General features: G+C 38.2%; 1 protein-coding gene across 1 annotated transcript in view; it reads right to left on the minus strand.

Annotated features, from left to right (window-relative positions):
- LOC134661728 (alpha-1,3-mannosyl-glycoprotein 4-beta-N-acetylglucosaminyltransferase A-like) overlaps nucleotides 1-13,545 on the minus strand; it is a 53,165-nt gene extending 39,620 nt beyond the window's left edge. Inside the window, 2 exon segments of the mRNA XM_063517907.1 lie at nucleotides 621-733; nucleotides 13,366-13,545. Coding sequence (XP_063373977.1) covers nucleotides 621-733; nucleotides 13,366-13,379 — 127 coding nt within the window. The 5' untranslated portion in view covers nucleotides 13,380-13,545.
- Nucleotides 13,546-14,328: the final 783 nt, after the last annotated feature.

A 14,328-nucleotide genomic window follows, 5' to 3' on the forward strand; every position in this document is an offset into this window, starting at 1 on the left:
AGTCAACCTCAGGACTTTTTTACCGAGACTGACTGAAACAGCAAGACACGTTCGTACGTTTCCGTGAAAAAACGATGGAAAATAATGAATTTATGCACTACATCTGTACAATGTACAAAAATGTGTGTGTGTTTTATGTGATTGTGTGCTCCTCGGGATCGGCGGAACTCGTGTACAGAGGTAGTGTTTTAATTTAAATAGTTAAATAGGACATTGATGAATCTAAATCACCTGAGTGAACCAGTCGTTTTCAAAGGGATGGCTTTCAATACGCCAAGTTATGAAACGTTGAGTAATCCCAGTTCAATTAACTATCGGCCTAGGCATCAAATTAGATGCCGGCGTTTAATGAATAGCCTAGGCGACTAATTATATGGCTCATTTAGCCAGAGGACTGCGATGGACGGCCTTGATTTGCCGCTCCCCGCGCCGCGTCCAGTCCATGGCCTAATAATTCTACTTATAGGGCGTCTTTTGAGCGTCGGCGTCTAGTCAGCGCTATGGAAAATGGCGTCGCTGCGCGTTGCGCCAACGTTGCGTCAAGCAGCAGCCATAGAGTTGGTTAGACGCCGACGCTCGGAAGACGTTAGTGTGCGGTTTGACCTCAGGTTTGTACTTACTGCCTCCGGAGCTCAGCGCCAGCAACGCTAACGCGGCCAGCGCCAACAGCGCGAGCAGGGTGCGCCGGCGCACGCCCGAGCACCGCGCTGGCACCATGTGCTTCAGTCTGCGCCTGAGGACAAACAGGAGTATCGTTTGTATGGCGGCCTTTGTGTAAAAAGCAATAATACTTACAAGATTTACATACATGCCACGCCGTTCACAGAAAAATGACGTTCTTTTAGTTTTCGTAATAATCGTCATATTATTTAAAGCAAAAAAAACTGGATTAAATAAGTCCTATGGTCCCCAGTGACCCCGATGATTTTTTTGAGAGCTGCCATAATATTAGTTTGTGTGCCCTTGGACACCACGGTCCCAGAGTTTCGACTGCGAATGCCGCAAGGTCTGTGAGATTTGTAGGATTATGTGTATTTATATGTAGGATTTGCGACATTTTGCTGCTTCGGTAGCTAAGGCCGCCCCGCCCGCTCTCAATGACGTTGAGCCGAGGTGAGACGGTGCCAGGGTGTCCACACATGTTGCGTCACAATTAAGGGATCGTCCTACTCTCGGGAACTAGGGTCATTTCTTCGGTTCTCTTGACATCGTCACGCGCGAGGCGCGAGTTCAGGAGGTGGAACGTTGGCGCTGATGAAGGCCCGACGGAGGATGTCATTGAGGCAGACGTTTAGAACACGGCAGACCGTGGTGTCCAAGACTGTGCACAGAAGTTCCGCAGGGGCAGCAATGGGGTGAGACTATGTTAGCTACCGACAGCCAGCCTGAGGGTATTGTTATCTAGCAATGTTCCAAAGATTTAGGAAGGGAGAGCGTGTAACCAGGAACCAGATTCTCTTTCTGACACAGCCAGAATGCGTGCTTTTTCCTGCCTGGCCGAGCAAAAGTTTAAGAGGTGGGAATGAACTTGTGTGTAGACGGGTTCACCGCAGAATCTCTGTCAACAGGGCGCCTCCGTACCTGGCTTTCGGGGCTGGAACGATTGCGTCTTCCGAGCATTGTAGGCATGGTACGGCTGAGTTAGGAGGATCGGGAAAGTTGGATACTGCGGGCGCATGTTTACTTTGTAGGGCAGTCAGATTTTTTTGAGGAGTCTGGAGCAAAGAAAAAAGAAGTTGAGCAGCGCATTTAAGGTTTATGGTCTCCAACGTTTATTTTTGATTCAATTAACTTCTCGATCTGGCTGGGTTTGAAATGGTAAGTGTTATCGTTATAGTCTGTGTCTATGTTGTGAGGGCGGGTGCAGTTTTATTTAATTTTGGAGGTTAAAGATTTACTGTGTCTTTATTTACGTTCAAAATATTGTAAACGAATGGTAAGAATTATTCTCAGCTTGATACTGAATTTTCATTGACGCAGTCGTCAATGGACTTTGATTAATGGTTTGCAAAGGTAGGTCTTGCACCTCGTGGAATACGTTTAATAATGCCGTGCCCATTATTTTTTTAAAGAGCTTAGTATATCCGAAAGATTGGTATTTGATCGGTGCTGGAGCTTGATTATGGGAATTTGGCTGAAGATGGGTTTGTGACACTTATCTAGGTAGATGTGATGTGATGATGAGACCTCGGCACCCTTTTGAGAGTTTTGGGGCCGGGCAATGAGGGCATTGAATTTAATCATCGAGCGACATCTCGGCGACACCTTGGCGACACCGCGGCTGGTTGTGAATGGGTGTTGTGCTGGCTATCGGCATGCGGGGTTGAAGCCATCGACAGTAAATAAATAGTATTAAAATAGGACTTACAATGTTTTACATTACATACTAATAAAAACACAGATCAGAAATAAACAAACACAAATAAATATAAAATAACTTTCAAAATGACATTGATATTAGGGCTCCGTCGTCGCGAGATTTTTGTCCTTGTCGATGGTGTTTGTTGCGTGTTTCCAGCCAGACCCAAACAGAATATAAGCACTAGACTAGACACTAGGTTTGTGCGGAAAGAGAAGAGTCGTGGAATGTATGGGGCCCAATACATTTCCGAACAGAGTCGTTTTTTAGCAGTCAGTAAATGTCATTCTCTATGCTGGTATATGCACAGACATTAATGTCATCGCTGACGCTTGTACATACTATTTCTATGGGTATGTGGTTATCAAAATCGTTTAAATATTCGTTGTGTTTTGTGATGAACGGAAAAAACATGGTGAGTGAAACCTTACAAAACCAGCGCGCGGGAGTTACTTCTCCGCATGACGAATAATTTTACACTAGTAAAAATCAGCACGAGGCGATTCAAGCTCAAAAACGACAATGTTTACAAAATTTGGAGTTGATGACGGGTAAGTGGAATGAAACATCTTAATACTTGCACAGATGTAGGTACAGTCAGTAGCAAAAGTTGCTAAGCGGGAGAGGTCTTCAAAATTACCTTGGCACGCTCTTATTCTCTTAATAATAAAGTCGCGTCAAGATCATTTTGAACACCTGGCCTGTTTAGCAACTTCTGCTGCTGACTGTACCAGAAAAAAGATTTCGTTCATTTTTAAATGTCCGCGAAGGATAAACTACCGATACCTAAGAGGTACCTATATCTAAGCATTTCAGAGAGCCATAAAGTAAATGGCTACTAAAGGAAGAAAATATACTCTACCTAAATATCATAACTATGTTAAGGAAAAATAATTTAAAATCATTGACGTATATATCAGGATGGGCTTTACGGGCAATAAGAATGATGCATGAATGGGGCCAGTACAGCGGTGTGACACCGCTACAACGCGATTGGTTGATGAGTTCGCATCACGCGCGCGATTAGTCGCAACTAGTTGCGTTAGACTGCAAGATTGGCTCGAAATCGTGAGTGACACCGCTGAACTAGTATTACCATAGAAGGTAGCATCCTATAGAAGTGGTCTACGCGTGCCTCCGTGAGGGACAAAACATATAAATTCGACCAATCATAGCGTCGCATTGCAACGCTATGATTGGTCGAATTTATTTGTTATGGTGGGCAACAAATGAATTCGACCAATCACGGTGGTCAATTTACGGTGGGGAATAAAACAAGATGTGAGACTGTGACAAGGACAAACAATAATAGCGCTTTCGCTGCTACTCCTACTGAAAGACACATAAGACTATCCCGTTCTGTCAGTTATCCCCACCACTCATGCCCAATCCAGTTATACTAGACTAGCTGTTGTCCGCGACTTCGTACGCGTGGATTTGTATATTGGTGGTTATATATTCTACATTAGCTTAGAACATTATGCAGCAAAATATTGCAGTAGGCCGGTTAATCATTAGTTAATTATTAATATTATACAACGCATGAGACTTGTCTTTCACAACGTACGAAGTTTCTAGCCCCTAGCTAAATAAAATTGTTCTCGACATAATCCCTCTCAAACCCCTTAGAAGATTTTCATGTCCTCTATTTACCTAACTACCTATTTACGAAGTTTGAAGTAAATAAAATTTGAACCCTATATAAATTTTCAACCCCTTTTAAACCATTTTAGGGGATGAATTTTAAAAAACGCTGAAATTACTTTTCTTGTATTCTAATAATATGCCTCTGTACAAAGATTCAAGCCCGTTCTCATAAAAATGTTTGAACTCCATACAAACTTTCAACCCCTTTTTCACCACCTTGAGATATAAATTTTCAAAAACGCTGAATTTTTTTTTTCCGGTTTAAAATAATACCTTTTTATGAAGTTTCCTAGCTTAAAATAAAATTTGTACCCTGTACAAACTTTCAACCCCTTTTTAAACCTGTTAGGGGATGAATTTTACAAAACGCTGAAATTACTTGTATTGTCTTCTAATAATATCCCCAAATACAAATTCAAATCCCGCGCTCAAAAAAATTTTTGATATCCATACAAACTTTCAACCCCTTTCTCGTCACCTTAGGGGATGAATTTTCAAAAAAGCTGAAATTAGTTTTCTTGTGTTTAAATTTAATATATTTTTGCAAATTTTCAAGTTCCTACCTTAAAATAAAATTTGCACCCCAAGACGAACTTTCATCCCCTTTTTAAATCCCTTAGGGGTTGAATTTCCGAAAACGTTGCAATTACTTTATTTTGTAATCGGCTATTATGCCTTTCTAAGAAGTTTCAAAGCATTTGTTATGGATTCAAACTTTCAACCCCTTTTTAACCCTGTTAGGGGATGAATTTTACAAAACGCTGAAATTACTTTTCCTGTCTTTTAATAATATCCCCAAATACAAAGATTCAAGTCCCGCGTTCGAAAAAATGTTTGATATCCATACAAACTTTCAACCCCTTTTTTACCACCTTACGGGATACATTTTCAAAAACGCAAAAATTAGTTTTCTTGTATTTTAATAATATATCTTTTTACGAACTTTCAAGTACCTAGCTTAAAATAAAATTTGAACCACATACAAACTTTCAACCTCTTTTTAACCCTGTTAGGGGATGAATTTTACAAAACGCTGAAATTACTTTTCCTGTCTTTTAATAATATCCCCAAATACAAAGATTCAAGTCCCGCGCTCGAAAAAATGTTTGATATCCATATAAACTTTCAACCCTTTTTTCACCACCTTAGGGGATGAATTTTCAAAAACGCTGAAATAAGTTTTCTTGTATTTAAATTTAATATCTATTTGCAAAGTATCAAGTTCCTAGCTTAAAATGAAATTTGCACCCCAAGACGAACTTTCATCCCCTTTTTAACCCCCTTAGGGGTTGAATTTCCAAAAACGTATTTGCAACAAAAGCATTTGTTATGGATTCAAACTTTCAACCCCTTTTTAACCCTGTTAGGGGATGAATTCTACAAAACGCTGAAATTACTTTTCCTGTCTTTTAATAATATCCCCAAATACAAATATTCAAGTCCCGCTTTCGAAAAAAATTTTGATATCCATACAAACTTTCAACCCTTTTTTCACCACCTTAGGGGATGAATTTTCAAAAACGCTGAAATTAGATTTCTTGTATTTTAATATTATATCTTTTTACGAACTTTCAAGTACCTAACTTAAAATAAAATTTGAACCACATACAAACTTTCAACCTCTTTTTAACCCTGTTAGGGGATGAATTTTACAAAACGCTGAAATTACTTTTCCTGTCTTTTAATAATATCCCCAAATACAAAGATTCAAGTCCCGCGCTCGAAAAAATGTTTGATATCCATACAAACTTTCAACCCTTTTTTCACCACCTTAGGGGATGAATTTTCAAAAACGCTGAAATTAGTTTTCTTGTATTTAAATTTAATATCTATTTGCAAAATCTCAAGTTCCTAGCTTAAAATGAAATTTGCACCCCAAGACGAACTTTCATCCCCTTTTTAACCCCCTTAGGGGTTGAATTTCCAAAAACGTCGCAATTACTTTATTTTGTAATCGGCTATTATGCCTTTCTAAGAAGTTTCAAAGCATTTGTAATGGATTCAATCTTTCAACCCCTTTTTAACCCTGTTAGGGGATGAATTTTCAAAAACGCTAAAATTACTTTTCTTGTCTTATAATAATATCCCCATATACAAAGTTTCAAGTCCCACACTCACAAAAATATTTGATCTCCATACAAACTTTCAACCCCTTTTTCACCACCTTGGGGGATGAATTTTCAAAAACGCTGAAATTAGTTTTCTTGTTTTTTAATATAATACATTTTTACAAAGTTTCAAATTCCTAGCTTAAAATAAAACTTGTACCCCATACAACCTTTCATCCCCTTTTTAACCCCCTTAGGGGTTGAATTTTTCAAAATCGCTTCTTATCTCTTATACACTTTATAAATGCAACCTAGTGTGCAAATTTCAACTTTCTAGCTTTTGTAGTTTCGGCTCTGCGTTGATGAATCAGTCAGTCAGTCAGTCAGTCAGGACACTTGCATTTATATATATAGATTCATGAGTATTACTGAATCGCGATTAGAAAGGGATTGAGATAGCTGTCAATCCATATTGATTTTGACGTAAGTGTATGGAAATCTGTTATTTCTAATCCCTTTCTGATCGCGGGATGATAATATGTAAATACCATTTTTAGTGCTCGTAAGGCGCGTCCTGAGATATATACGTCAATGTTTAAAATGAATTTAATTTTTGAGTCCGACGCGAACTGGTTTCGTGGGTTGTTGTGTTGTTTCCTCATGGACATGAAAAAAATCCGTGACCCACATTAACTAACAAACCAACAAACTCACATACATACTAACAGGAGACTAAAAGGGCAGGTTAAATAAAAGCTTGTAAAAATCTCCCACATTGTTTATTAAATCCGTAAAGCTAAAAAAACAAACTAAAGGGGCCCATTGCACTGATTAATAGTCCGCCGGACAATATCGGCCTGTCAGTTAGATCAAAAAGTTGACAGCTCCGAACAACTGACAGGCCAATATCGTCCGGCAGACTGTTAATCAGTGGGCCCCTTTACAATAAGACTAAAAGTGTATCATACATAATATTTTATTACGAATTAGCCCCCAGAAAGCTGGATTGATTAAGGAAAATCTATGTGATCTAGATTCTAGATCTGACCTAGGTTCTCGGTTCGCCTAATCGTATTAGATCTCTCTAGGGAACAGTGTCAACCAAATTAGACCATTAGACCGACGATCCGTAGTAAGTAAACAGAACTTTAGCCTCTTATAAATACGGTGTATAATGGTGTGGAAGCGGTTTTTCCCACTATTATGAAGTTTCTTGTGTTCACGGATGGGTTGTTAAGGTCACATAGGTGGAAGACATTTGTGACGTTATTAACCAAAGGTACCACATTGTCGGTTGTCGATAAGGTTAATTTCAAATTGAAGCTATATAGAAATAGCGCCTTATTGACAACCGACAATAAGTACCCTTTTGGTTGAGAATGGCATATTTTCTATGCAATGGGTTATTACTTATTATTACTTGACTACGGGAAGGGTTATTTTTATTGTTGATTAAGGTGCAGTAGGTTCAGAGAGCGGAATTTTTTAAAGTCGTAGCGCTTTATTAAGATTCCTTACCAAAGGGTAAAAACGCGGACCCTATTACTAAGACTCCGCTGTCCGTCTGTTACCAGGCTGTAACTCATGAACCGTGATAGCTAGACTGTGGCCGCTATAACTACAAATAAGTACTAAAAACAAAATAAAACAAATATTTAAGTGGAGCTCCCATATAATAAACGTGATTTTTTTACCGTTTTTTGCGTAATGGTACGGAACTCTTCGTGCGCGAGTCCGACTCGCACTTGGCCGGTTTTTAGATCACAATACGGCTGCCTACTTAGCAATCTTGAGGCCTTTCTCGACGGACTCTATCGATTCGAATCCTGAGTTTTTGACTCTCGATGCATTAAAAAAAACACGAATACAGGTCCAAAATGTACTTTAAACATTTGTAACAAATTTTGCACAAAAGCTAAAAATATGGAAATTGCTTCTAAAAATCGGCAATATCATGTTTAAGGGATTTTTTTGATTTTATTTATTAAAAGTAGGTACAGTCGCTATTAGATATATCGGAGCGACTGAGGCGCTCACAAATATCTGAACGCGCCTCTATTATTGTCAGGGCGTTAGAGTGTAGTGTTGAGTCGCTCACTCGTGAGGCACCTCATTTGTACCACTCATTTTGTTAATTTGTCGTAGTACTTCGTACCGCAAAAATGTCTTACTTCACTCCTCTATTAATTTCCTTGATTCTAAAATTATCTTTCTCTTAAAAGTTCTATTCTTAACCTCCAGAATTGCACTCCAATTAAATGTTACTATTTATTTATTTATAAAGGAAGTGATGAATACATAAATATGTATATACATTAAATATTTTTGTCGCCGTTGGAATTAATGGAATAGTCGACGCTGAAAATATGCTAGTACCTCACCTCATTTGAAGTAAGACATTGTAACACCTCATTTTAGAAAATGAGGTACTCATACAAACTCATTTTAAATTGATGTCCTACCCATCACTATAATAGAGTGCGTGTTCAGATAATGTGAACACCTTGGCCGCTCCGATATATCTGATGGCGACTGTACCAAAAGTGAATTTTCTGTTTTTCCATGATAACTTTTTTTCGCGCTGACAAATACTCGTGAAATTTGGGAGGGATAGTCCTGAACACATTCCCATAGATTTTTAAATTTTCTAAAATTTTTGTGAGGACCGTAAAATAAGTTAAAATTACAGAACATACTGTACCTTATACGGGCTTCAGAGAAGAAGCTTAATTTGGATATGGCCGTGGGTCATACACATTTTATTGTATGGTTAACTTGTTCTTTCCTGTGGACATCAGAAAGTTAAGAGGAAAGGAGACGACCGCTTCTCCATACAAAACTAGTCCCTATTTTGGTTAGATATTTACATTATAGAAAATATACTATATTTGTAGATTGTCATGTACTTAAATATATGCATGAGTTTATAGTCTAAAAACAGAAAATTGTTATCCACCTGTATGGCGTTCACTGTGCGCTGGACACCCTGTATATACACAAATAATGAGGTCTGCTATTTATACTCGTAGGTGTTTACCCAGGGCAATCATGAGCATTGTTCACGTTTTATACCACGCCCCGTTTAAGTAGGTACACAGTGTGGCTAGGCCATTGACGTATACCTATCTCAGGACGGGCCTAAAGGGGCCCACTGATTACAGGTCCGCCGGACGGTAACGTCCTGTCAGTTAGAACAGAAAGTTGACAGTTCCGAACAACTGACAGGCCGATACCGTCCGGCGGACTGTTAATCAGTGGGCCCCTTTACGGCAGGCGTGACTCACCCCGCGATTTCGTCGCGTACCTACAAGTACATGCCGCCCACACCAATTTTGGTGTCCAGCCATAGTAGTTGCCGCGCACCGCTACGGAACGGGCGCCTGCTCGCGCTTGCGCCACGCCACCTAGTGGTCATATCTATCGTAATAGACGCGTTTTGTTAGAGATTAAATCTTCTGTACCTAGTACTATTATTTATTCTGTGCTTCCGGGTACCAAAAAAACCGGCCAAGTGCGAGTCGGACTCGCGCACGGAGGGTTCCGCACCATCAACAAAAAATAGAGCAAAACAAGCAAAAAAACGGTCACCCATCCAAGTACTGACCCCGCCCGACGTTGCTTAACTTCGATCAAAAATCACGTTTGTTGTATGGGAGCCCCACTTAAATCTTTATTTTATTCTGTTTTTAGTATTTGTTGTTATAGCGGCAACAGAAATACATCATCTGTGAAAATTTCAACTGTCTAGCTATCACGGTTCGTGAGATACAGCCTGGTGACAGACGGACGGACGGGCGGACGGACGGACGGACAGCGGAGTCTTAGTAATAGGGTCCCGTTTTTACCCTTTGGGTACGGAACCCTAAAAATGGTTCTACTATAAATATACTTATTGTAGTTCAGCGGTGTCACTCACGCATTCGAGCCAATCGTGCAGTCTAACGCAACTAGTTGCGACCAATCGCGCGCGTGATGCGAACTCTTCAACCAATCGCGTTGTAACGGTGTCACACCGCTGTACTGGCCCCATTCATGCCCTATACGTATTTATTGTCCGTAACGTAAGGTCATTCCTGAGATATACGTCAATGGGCTAGACTACCACCAGTTTGGCATATCTTCGCTAGCGTTAGCGTAACTTACATTCTATGCATATCGCTCGTACTCGCATATTAGTGCGAGCGAGATGTGAAAGTAAATTACGTAGATGTTAGCGTATATGTCAGTTCTGACACTGTCAGTGACTCATGGTACGGGTACAGATAACCACTATTATCATGTCGTGTGAAGTAAATGAAACCATATGGTAGATATGAGCAGATATGTGATACAATAAAATGAATGTTCATATCAAATAATGTATAAGACAAATGCCAATACTCATTGGCACGTTTTAATGGGCTATTGTTTAAATGTATTATGTTATATTATATGTATAAATAAGATTGTGAGTAACTAATTATTATGGCAAAACTCTTAAAGGAAATAGGTACATTGTTTGTTAGTCTGTCGATATGTCCTGTATATTTTAGGTAAAAATGAAAAACTTGATGAATATTCGAATAGGAAAAAATATGATGAATATTCGAATACCAGTAAGGGCATGTATTCATCACGAATATACCGGGTGTAGCATGTAACAGGAGCAAAAAATTAAACGGTCAGTTTGAGGAGTACAGCCTTTAGTTCAATTTATTGCTTCTGTTACAGGAAGCACCCTGTATAAGTAGGTATGTATAGGTATATCGCCGCCTAGCACGCATTACACGCATAGTACAAGCCTTGCTTAGTTTGGGGCTAGGTCAATCTGTGTAAAATTGTCCCCAAATATTTAGTAGGTATATTTATTATTTATTTAACCTTACTCTGTGAAAATTACGTACACGAAAAAAATATACAATACACCCGAACCCCGAATGTAACGCGTAGAAATTTATCATTATTAGTTAATAAAGCTTCTGAAAAGCTTAATATTTTATTTTATTTATAAGGCACACTATACAGACGACATTCAATACATGATTACAATAAAAGTGGTAGGCTTTATGTAGAAATGCCACCAAAATAAGTGAGCACAGCAAGAACAATAAATAAAAACGAGCAAGAACTATCCTAAAATTATAAAAAAATACAAAATATCTTAAAAACATACTTAAGTAATTATAAAATTACATAAATGATCTTAACATGTTAAATTGCTTACTGTTGTTGTTGTGTAGTACGGTGGCCAAGAACTTTAACGACTTGCCTCTTGAAAACCGCTAGCCGTGAGTTGAAAATATCGGTATCTCTATATTATGATACTAAATTTGTACTAATATATGTACAGAATATACAGTCACCCCCCGGGATTGTTACGCCATTTAGGGTCCTAGCTAAATTGGTTGTTCCATACTTATTAGTCTTATTACGCTATGGATTGTCCAAAGAACCCTGAATGGCGTAACAATCACGGAGCGTGACTGTACCTGGCTATGTTTTTCGTAAACAACTCATTTTATTAATTCAGTTAAAATGTAGGCTTTGCCATTCTAGTCATTAAACCTGATTGATTCAATGATTTCACCGAAATCGATTCATTCGTTTTGTGTGATGCTACACACAAAATTATAAAATAACATTCGCGAGCGTGTATACCAGCAAGATTACCCCATTTACCCCGTTATCGTAGGTACTCTATTCAAATTAAATATCTGGGAGACCGAGCTTTGCTCGGAAAACATATAAAAACTCAAAAATTTGCGTTTTCCCAGAGATAAGACCTAGCTAGATCGATTTTTCGCCCCCGAAAACCCCCGTATAGCAAATTTCATCGAAATCGTCAGAGCCGTTTCCGAGATCCCTGAAATTTATATATATATATGTATATATATATAAATAAACAAGAATTGCTCGTTTAAAGGTATAAGATAAGATAGAGTCTGTGCGGAAAGAGAAGTTGTGAAATGTATGGGATCCAATACATTCTACGTCTCTTTTCTTTCCGCCACGTTCGTACCTCGTAACCCGCCCAGTACTGTATAAAGAACAACTGAAACAATGTAACACCAGTCACTAAATGCGTCAGTAATGACTACGGGGAAATTACACTTGACTCAGGTTACTTTAACGTCTGTGGAAATTTAAAACAAGTACTCTCCGAGTTAAAGTACCACGACTGCCTTATCATTGTCAAACGAACATATTTCTGATTAATGTTTTCTCAAGATTATTTGTTAAGGGTCCAATTCTTGGTTAGTATTAATATTGCATAAAACCCTCCTGTAATTTTGGTATTTTAATATCCAAAAGTAGTCTACACATGTAGAGACGTATTAAACGAAACATACACCTCTAATACAACTCCGTATAATTATAAATGGCCATGACATAGCTCTAAGACGATACGATGATAATTATTGCGAAACCCAAGGTCGCAAGGAAGCGAGGCGACCAAAATAGACACTAATTTATTTCAAGTTCAAGCGCTTAAATTTAAAATACAATAGCTTGACGAAGATCATAAAAAAGTAATAAACACATCGTTAAAAATCAATACATGTAAGAATCGTAGAGAGATAGAAAACATCCAAAAGTTCTCAAGATTATTTCTTAAGGGTCCAATTCTTGGTTAATATTAATATTGCATAAAACCCTTCTGTAAATTTGGCTATTGCATGTAAAAAATATTCCACACACGTAGTAATATTCCAATATTAAACGAAACATACGCCTACATAGTACTAATATTTATAACTCCGTATATAAATGGCCAACACATAGCTCTAAGACGATACGATGATAATTATTGCGAAACCCAAGGTCGCGAGGAAGCGAGGCGACCAAAATAGAAACAAATCTATTTCAAGTTCAAGCGCTTAAATTTAAAATAACAATATCTTGCCGAAGATCATAGTAAAATAATAAACATGTTTCGATGAGAGATAAACATTCAATTATTTCAAGATGATTTCTTAAGTGGGTCGAAATTCTATTAGTTGTCTTGTTTCTCACCACTCTGTCACGCTTTTGATTGTGTCTTCCCTAAAGAAAAACGAGTGCTATTAAAGTATATGTAAATCTAGCTAAGTATATTATATTTTTTCCAAATTTCATCTCATAAAAAAAGCTCCACTCCGTCAAATCTTTCGACGACAAAAAACAAAACGACGAAAATAATTTTGACCCAAGTACCTATCTAATATAATTATTGGTTAATATTAATATTGCATATAACCCTCCTAAATTTTGGCATATACCAAATCGTGCAATTATTTCGCCGTGCCTTCACAGATAATAGACAAACAGCCTTAAGCTAAATTGAAAACGTACCTTAACGACCACATTTATTTTCACATGGTTTTCCCTCAGTTTTAAGTGAATGTTTTGGCTGGGTTTGAAATTATGTCACTGTGCGTTTTGTAAACATTATGAAGGCACTGCGGTACGCGAGCGATCCGCAATGCGTATAGCGTTGTACTGCCGTGTCTGTGGGTGTTGCCAGAGTGTGCAGAGAAATATTATTTATCTTTTTTTATTACCTATTGGGCGAAATTGAAAAATTTTATATGCGCTTTTAACTAAAAACCTGTCGTATATTTTAAAATTATTTAAGTCCGTTATAAATATATTAGGGCTCAATATATTCCACGACTCTTCTCTTTCCACGCATACTCTATAGCTTTTATTGCTGACTGTACTTTTCTTTCCACTCTACGTCATCATAATATTGCAGTGCAAAGAATAATTATAATACTCCTGCAATGACATCCGATTTACAAAATTATGTACTTATGCAAAAAATAATTGGAAATCGCAAACAGAGTTAGAACAAACTAAGTTGGTAGCAATTTTGATAGCCCCGAAGGTGCAAGTGTAAAATAACACTTGCACCTTCGGGGCTATCAAAATCACTGTCCACTTAGCTTGATCTCTCCATATAGTTACATACCTACATATGCAAGTCGCCACAGACATTTTTAACAGATTCGAAAGCAAATGACAGAAATACATTAATACGTTTATAATTTATGTATGCCATACTTGTCTAAAACCTTTAATTTACGCATCATCACAACACCTGGCAACACTTCTCATCTGACTGTTCACTGTAGTACCGACTTCGGTCGGTAAAGCAGTGACGTCACTAGCACGGAACGATGTAATCATGATGGCATCTCTAAAGAAGACTACTGTGATACAGAAACAGCGCCATCTATTTTTTGCGTTTAGTCAGGTGGTGCCAAAAGTGGCGCCATTTACTTGAGTATAGGCCGAAGGTATGGCGCCATCGCT

Source organism: Cydia amplana, chromosome Z, assembly GCF_948474715.1.
Source record: "Cydia amplana chromosome Z, ilCydAmpl1.1, whole genome shotgun sequence".
Taxonomy (NCBI): Eukaryota; Metazoa; Arthropoda; class Insecta; order Lepidoptera; family Tortricidae; genus Cydia; species Cydia amplana.